Source organism: Amphimedon queenslandica, unplaced genomic scaffold, assembly GCF_000090795.2.
Source record: "Amphimedon queenslandica unplaced genomic scaffold, v1.1 AMPQUscaffold_13498, whole genome shotgun sequence".
Lineage (NCBI taxonomy): Eukaryota > Metazoa > Porifera > Demospongiae > Haplosclerida > Niphatidae > Amphimedon > Amphimedon queenslandica.
Window position 1 is genome coordinate 225,576 of NW_003546266.1, and position 8,675 is coordinate 234,250.

At 34.7% G+C, this 8,675-nt stretch overlaps 1 protein-coding gene across 1 annotated transcript; it reads right to left on the reverse strand.

Moving 5' to 3' along the window:
* Nucleotides 1-314: 314 nt before the first annotated feature.
* On the reverse strand, nt 315-1,028 carry LOC105316780 (uncharacterized). The gene is made up of 2 exons (XM_011411961.1): nt 996-1,028; nt 315-941 (listed from the first exon to the last, which is right to left on the reverse strand). Exons 1-2 carry the CDS (start codon nt 1,026-1,028, stop codon nt 315-317), a joined length of 660 nt encoding a protein of 219 aa, XP_011410263.1.
* Nucleotides 1,029-8,675: the final 7,647 nt, after the last annotated feature.

The following is an 8,675-nucleotide window of genomic DNA, read 5'->3' on the forward strand; positions in this document are numbered from 1 at the left end:
AAGTGAGATCTTTTGACAGTGGGGGCCTTCACAAAGGCCGGTCGAATAAAGATTTTTCTGTTGTTCCTTAGATGATTCGATGATCACTGCAGGTATTAACTCACAAGCCCTCTACACTTGCAAGTGGGCTGTTTCCCCACAGCTCTTCATCCTCCTCATCTGAAATATCGGTTTCACTTTCACTGTCATTTAATTCATCCTCAGAGTCATCTGATTCTGATTCAGTTGATGAGTCACCAACATGAATTGAAAAGTCAGGTACGGTAACTACATATGATAGTCTGTCTGCTTCATAGTATCGATCCTCCACCTTCTCACGTACATGCTGAACAAGACTGTGCCATCTTTCTGGATGTGATACCATCTTTAACGAGAGGTTCCAATGCTTCAAGTGTGAATTGTGTATTATGTGTTTTAGCATATCCTTTAACTTGGGACCGTGCCATTTCAATAGGATTAAGTTCACAGTGTCCTACTGGAAGTCTCACCACTTCATAACCAGCACTCTTTGCCATCTCATCTATAGCATACTGCAAATATTTACTCTTATGTTGCTTTATAATGATGTAAAGGGCCTTCTTGGTAGATCCAGCTGGAAATGGTATGCTCTTGTTTACTAACCACGAGATCATATCACCTTTACGCCATGATGAAGTAGGTAGTGGTTCAAATCTCCTTGAATGATATGATGCATTGTCCATCGCTATTATAGAGTTTACAGGAATATTAGGGAGTAGTTGATCTTTGAACCATCGCTCGAATTCCTGGTGATCCATATCTTTGTGGTAGTCATCTGAAGTGCCCCCAGACTGAAATACCAGTTCTGCATTTGGTACCCAGCCATTTTCTGATCCTGCATGAAGGATGATCAGTCTCTTGCCCTTTCCGTATGGCTTTGTGACTCCACCACTTGTACCACCAGTTAGTGTGTCTGGTTGTACCTGTAACAATTAACAAATATTATTGTTATTGTATTTACACCTAGAATAACATACCCATTGTTTATCCTTCGCATCATGAGCATTCATTCATGTTTCATCAAGGTAGATGACTGGTTTGTTCTCTCCACTACGGTTGTTGTGCATTTTAATTAAATATTCCTCAAGTTGTTTGATGATGTGAGGCTGCTCGTAGTAGATCCTCTTGTTGACGACTTTCCTAAACCTATAGTTCATATTTTTCAATAAGCGATGGAGAGATGATCTTGATCCTTTAAAAGTGCCATCAGCCTTAAGCTCAGGAAGGAGATTGTCGAGTGTAATGTATTGCTTCTTTGACTGCATAAGGCATATTTTTCTTCTAATAGCAGTTCGATCAAAACTATCCACACTCAATACACTCTGACGGACTTCGCTATATCTTGGAAGGTCTGGTGTGTAAAATTCAGCACCTTCCGGCAATTTTCTCCCTTCAGTCAAGATCTTCACTGAATTTCTAGAGAAGCCAGTGATTTTGATAGTTTCTTGAAGTGCTGTTCCTCCACCTTTTTTGGATTTCCCTTCTTCTCTCTTTAAGTGACTAAAGTATTTATAATAATGAATCATAAACTTCCTATCATACTTATAGAGTTTCATAATGAGACTTTTCTCCCCAGAGCGAATCCTCTTCCCCCTCGGCATGATCCAGAGTAGTAGAGACCTAGAAAAGTTAACCTAGGAAAAAAAAACTCGAAAAAAGAGTAACTGACAGCTGCAAATATATAAAACTAACAATAACAAAAATTATACTTTAAGAACTAACTTGACCTTTATATAGAAGCTAGAAGAACTTTCATGGAACCCACAGAAGACAAGAAGAAGCAACTAGAAGGACTCAAACAATAGATAAACCAAACTATATAGAAGAGCAAAGCAACTATACCATTTTGGGAGTGAAGCACGTAGCACCACACACCTGCACATGTTGACTACGCCCTTCAATCATTGACTATGAATATAATTATCTTGCGTGGCTTTTACTCGTCATATAATGCAATGTGACGTAACAGTTTATGTAACAACATTTTTCAAATTCCACACAGCTGCTTCCACTTCCTGTCAAACTCAGTTGGGATATAGTATACCTAATTTATATTCAATCGATAATAATAATAACAATAGTATTGTACATGTAGAATGCTATGTTTCTTAATCACTACTACACTAGAGGCACTAAATCAATCATTATGTACATACGAAGGCTTTCAAAGCCTTTTCTCTTGGCTGTACTATAAAATAGCTATCACAAAGTAGACTAAAATACATGTTTATCTATTTACTTTAATTATCAGCCATATGTAGCTGGCTATACATGTAGAATATTAAATTGTATTTTGTGACAATTTTAGCATTAGTTTTTTGGAAGAATAGTTTTATTTTGTGTTGGAAAAGTTGTTATCCACTGAAACTGTGACAGTAAACAGTTTACTTAAACCATGCAAATATTCTTAGTTTACCGTACATTTATTAGTGTAGCAAGCTACATTTATATAGGTCAAAATTTTTAGGTTTAGCTAATCAAAAGTAAAATACTTATATTTCTAAAAACAAGCACTGAATGGAAAATGCATAAAGAAATTTCTTATTATTTCACTCATATCCATAATTCCTTAGTGATGCTATAATTCTGTTTAATTTGACTTTCCACAGTTTTATAGTTGCTATCACTTCCTTTCATAATTTTTTGGCTGAGCAAGCCAAGGCCTGTTACTAACCAACATGCAACACTTTATGTTGACAGCTCTAAGCTTGCCTAAGCTGTCAAGTTCTTGCATAATGTCTTATGATGCATGTACTTAACTCTACATGGCAATGATGGCATTTTGAAGATGCTTTTGCCTTTTCAGACCAATTTTACAAAGCCACTATTAATTTACCTTTGACTATAAGTACTATAATTTGCCAGATAATTATTGAGCTGGTTTTCTGATAACGTACATGTTTGTGAATGTATGCTTGTTTGTACGTGTATTTACATGTATGTAGTAGCTTATAGTGCTATATTAGTATTTGATAATGATATAGGTTTAGTGTTTAAATGTAGTTGTAACCCAAGTTATGCTTTATGCATTTAAGTTGTCTAATATCGGTGAAGTAGTGTTGTGACCATTAATCTTAATTTACATGTAAAACACCCAATCTTCTGATACTATTATTGCTTATTATCATCAGCATTGTCAGTTTATTAGCCCACTCCAATTTCATCTGTTTCACAGGCGGAGAGGGCAGGTAGCCTCATTAAATTTTTTATCATTAAAATGTTTAATTGCCAATGCGGGTGGGAAAGGTGAATCTATGAATGTAATTGGAGTTGACTTTACATGTGCTTAACTGTACACATCCTTCTTTTACATTGCATGTGTATGCTATGTACCAAAATTAATGATAAATGCAACAAGTCATGCTATTAGGCTTGACTAAGCTCTTATTTAATAACATCACAATGTGGCTGACACAAATTCCATGCAGTCACTTTATATCTACTGTAATTATGAATGAGAGAAGAAGATGTACTAATGTCTATGACGGCTAATTGATACATACCTATGTCGCAATTGATTATGATTACTCGACCCTGACCCTTGCCTTTTACTTGTATAAAAACTTGTGCAGTTTTAATACATAGTTTTACTGATTGTTTCAATAGTAATAGATATGACTAACAATTCCTGTTAGTGAAACTTGTAGAATCCATTATTTTATAATTTGGTGAAATCTATCTCATCTTGCTTGAAATAAATTTTGCAGTTCATTCACACAATTACTTATGGCACTTCCTTTATGTCACAGTCACATGCAATTCACCACAACACTTCTCACTTTACGTAATACTTTTGTTTCCTCACTCTCTCTCATTACAGATGCAATGATAGCCATTACAGTTGATGGTACATTGAAGGTCTGGTTGATTTACATTATTATTGACATGAAGGATTTGACTGATCTGTTTGAAGAGAAGTCCAGGTTCTAGGTTTATCTAGTCCTCCCTCATTGACTTCAGAGTTATTTGCTGACTTCTCATTAGCTCTTGTTGTTCACAGAGACTCGTGGCAGGTAATGATGATATTTATTTTAAATTTATGTAGCTACATGTACATGTATGTTGTACAATGTCGATAGTTTGGAGTGGTTAATTTGGGCGAGTTGCTTTTTATGAATTAAGGTTTTGGAAATAAAAATTTTTTTAACGGCTGTTTGAAATTTTACCATGCCCACATCTCAGGTAAAAATTTTGGCTTATAGAGTAGTTAGTTGAAATTTTACTTGCCTAAATCATCTACTTGGTGGTATTTCTGTACATGTACATGCAGGATGTGTAGTTCTTCATTTTAACTTTTACTACATGTACTTTGCATGTACATTGATGTGTACATGTACATGCACATGTACGTACTACGTGCACGTACGTGGACACATTTTTTAATTTTCTGTTTTTACATGCACATTAGTTGTAATCTAATTATTAATTAATTTTCATTTGCAATTGTGACCATAATTGACAAAAGGTACCTCATGGTGGATTTTAAAATTCATCATTATAAAGAAAAGTGTCAACCTCTGAGTGCTCTGATAAGACAAGCAATGTTTGTAAAAGTTTCAGAGTAACTTTTCTTATCCTGTGGAGTAATTTTATGATAATTGGAACTTAGGAAGTTGGATGTTTGTCGCTACAAAGACAAATTTTACCGTCACCATAATGTACCTATTGTCAATTGTGGTCACACTTGATACATCTGTGTATGTGTACATGTACATGCAGATATATCATATGAAACAGTTGCAAATTCATCCTTGTGAGCTGGGAGTAACTCAAAGGAATGATCATTCCTCTCATTCAAAATGGTGTTACTATGATAATAATAATATGTTTGTTTTTTCCTTTTTCAGTAATTCTCTAAAGGCTGCTCCCTGTACATGTACCTTTAAGTACTTACATTTATAATCTAATTTTAAAAGTGCTTTTAAGCACAGCAAAAAGTGCATGTGAATAGTGTACATGTACTTGTAGTGGTTACACAGTCTAGTAAAATTGAAGTAACAGTAGTACACCAGTTTAGTAGGACATTGCATGACAGTGTGAGTGTGTGTTAGAAGTAATAGCATCACATGTGCAATGTACAATGAACAACTATAACTGTAATTTTACATTATTGTTACATTTAGTGAATATATAGTACTTATTAATGTACTCATTTATTAAATAGTACATGTAGCTTTTGCAATCATACATATGTAGTAAAGTCATGCATTAAATCTGTCTTTACTTATGTGAAGCACAAGAAATTTTTGAATAATAAATCATTTATACTTGTCAGTTTAAAGAATACCACTTTATTTCCTTGACTGATATCATTTAATTATTATATTGTTGAATTAACTAGCTCTGCAAGTTAGAAAGCAAATAACTGTCATTAAGTGTTAACTTGATTTTCTGATTAAAACTTCATTTTAATAAAACTAAAATCCTAAAAATTGTGGTATTATCTACGTTCATTTTCCTGCTAAATCAACAAGTTCTGCACAATAGCTGCAACTTCCAAATTTCCAGTTCCTAAATTGTTGATTTTCAACTTTCAAAAAGGAAAGTTCAGGTTGCAGTGCACAATATGCCATATCAAGAATTATAAGTTTTTGAGCTGGAGTTCGTAAAAGTTCTTGTGAAATTCTTCTTTAAAAAAAAAAGTTAATGTACAGATTGGCTTCACAACGCCAAAAAATAGAGTGGCAGAGTATTGGACCCATTGGTATAGTTAGAGGCGACTATCCACCAATTCCCCTTTTTTGAGAGCAACATTTAGTACAGTCTTGCCCTGTTGTTACAACTGTTGAGGGTACACTCCACTTGAATTACTAGCCATCCTTGTCTTAGGACATTTCAATCTACATGTATTTCATTAGTTTGCTGTTGCACGTCAATAGATCATGAATAAATAGTTAAAGTATCAGACAATAAATAATTTTAATCAGATTAGACTGCCTTATCATTGATTATATAAAATTAATGATTAGATTAAATATATATAAAATACAAAACAACTATGTAGAAAAATTAATGTATACAGCTCACTTTTTGCATGTCATGATCATTCATCAACGTTTATGTAAGGTTTATCTGGTTTTGTCAAGGTCTGCTGCCAGTTGCCACCTTCAATTAAATATGTGTCCACTAAATACTGAATCAGTTAAGGCCCAGTCACATGTCAGCATGGGAAAGGACAGTATACTCTCACCTTGAAAATTAATTATTAAATAAATGACTTGTTTTAAAAATACTGCTTGTTGTTCGTATACCAATAGTAAGATTCTTGATTTAATACTATGCGAAGCAAGAATATCCTTGACCTTTCCCAGTCTTTTGCTGATACTTGTACAAATAATTTTCATTTTCCAAGGAACCTTCAATTGTAATAAACATGAAGGAGACATTGGAGTGCTACAGAAGGAGAGCAAATAAAGATGCTTTCTTGGCAATACACAATTAAAGATAAATGGTCGGGGTATATACCTAAGTACAGCAAGTCTATTTGGGAAGATATATTAGACGGGAATAAAGCATTACTGTTTCATGGGAAGGGAGTAGAGGAAGAGCGTGAAGAGGCCATATGCAGTATTCATTGTTGAGAATGAAGTCGCCAATCAAATGATGTCTTACTACAACTTCAGTGTTGGCCTCTATACTGTCTTTGTACAATAGAATATAGAATTCGTAACAATTACGTCACATTCAACCACTCAATGTCTTTAAGGCAGTGTTTTCATGTGTCATATTCTTTGGGTGAGATGTTGAATTTCAAATTTTAAAATTTTGATCGTCAAAGCCTGCATGATTCAACGAAACATGCAAGCTTATTATTGTTACTTGATGAGCATGTCTTGTTTTGGCAACATGATTAGCAGAAATGAAAGAATCAGCTGTTCCAGCATTGGCAATATTTGCTTGTATGATTGCATTGATCCCATCCAGCCATTCTAGTACCTGCATAATAGATATCTAAATGCTGAAAATTGTAAACTCACCTTTAAAATCACCATCTCAATGTGCAATTAACCAAACACAATGATAAAACGATCCTCTTCATAACTACTGGATCAAGTTAATGGCGCGCCAAAGTGGACAAAAACAAAAAATTGATATACCTATAGGAAGGTGGTGTGGTGACGCGCATCGCCTCATTCATGCATTGATTTCGTGATCGATTATCCATTAGATTATCATTGTGATGTGCAATATGATTATGATATCGATGTCTACGTGTCATGACAACGCCTTGACACTTCCAAGTAATGGCAAGCAGTAGCAGCAGCAACGATATCTCTAGTGATGAGGTGGACAAAGCAAAAAAGCCATTGAGTTTTTATCCAGTCTGCAGGATAAATTACCAGGTCCATCTCAAGCAAATCAGAGCAGTTCCTCATTTACGAATCTTGAAAGTACAGCATGTCGTTTTATTATCTTTGTGTTTCTGTGTATAACACAGCTTCAGCTAGAGTACTCTCTACTTCATGTGTTTTATTTTGGTGTCAAATCTATGTGTATTGTAAAGTTCATTATAAAATGATAAAAATAATAATAACTATTATTTATTTTATGTACACATTTCTCTGCAGGCTAGAGCTAATACTGTCTTAAGCAATATAAATCGTGTGAGGTCTGGGCTGCAAGTTGGTAAAGGGAAAGGGAAGAAGAGATCGTGCGCCGAAAGAGAAGAAGTGGTAAAACTGTTCCCTCAGTTTAATTCGGCTTAAGATACAGATAAGAAGAAGCCTTGGACTCATGACTTTGTTTGCTTGGCCTATGATGACCAAACATCCATTCCAACAACTGCTTGGCAAAAAAGAGCTTACAAGTGCTGGTCTTGGGGAGCAGAAAATAGTCTGTCAAGATGTAGATTGTGATGCAGTAACGTTTAAGAAGGCTCTGTAAGATAAGTTTCGGAAGCTGGTAAATGGTGGCAGCTACCAGCTGTGCAAGAGTAAGGCAAATTAACGTAATTTGATGCCACTGTTTTTGTCAGTCCTCTCCACTCCAAGGGCCTTACAGAAGTGTGGCAATGCTCGGACATACATTCGCCAATTACAGAAAGACCTCGAGCTGACTCAAAAGCAACATATTGAAGTTAGCATATAGCAGAGATGTGATAATTGTAGTGTTTATTGTAATAGTTACAGAGTGATTACTTTAATTTCTTATCATTGTTATATTGTAATTATTGATGGTCTAGGTAAAAGAAAAATGTTTGATTTGTGGTATTGACCTGCCACTTGATGATTTGTTACATCATATTGAGATTTGTAGAAGTAAATCGTAAGTGCACAGGAGCATTAATCAACTTATGTTTGTTTGCTTTACTGGGAAGAATGATTTGGATGAGCTTGACGGGGAAGCGAGTATTAAGTGTCAAGAAGAAAGGTAATTATGCTCTTAATACTTATGTTTGAAAATATAGTCACAATGCTAGTAGTTTTATCTATTTTGCCTAAATTAAACTGCCATTTTGAACCACTGTGTGCATGCTAAGATTAATTTCAAGCACAATATGACAAGTTAGTTTTCCCTTTAAAATTACGCATTATTTTTTAGAACAAGAGCAATTATACACCTATCACCTTTTGAGGGTACACCTAAGGACAATCCCAGTTACAGTCCTAATTTTTAAGTGACAATCTTGATTACAGTCCTATTCCTCTATCTTAGAT

Bases quoted from the DNA above. Each gene is read 5' to 3' on its own strand.
- LOC105316780 (XM_011411961.1), bottom strand. From the start codon at position 1,028: ATGAATGCTCATGATGCGAAGGATAAACAATGG. The intron at 942-995 runs GTATGTTATTCT...TAATTGTTACAG, and splicing joins ATGCGAAGGATAAACAATGG to GTACAACCAGACACACTAAC.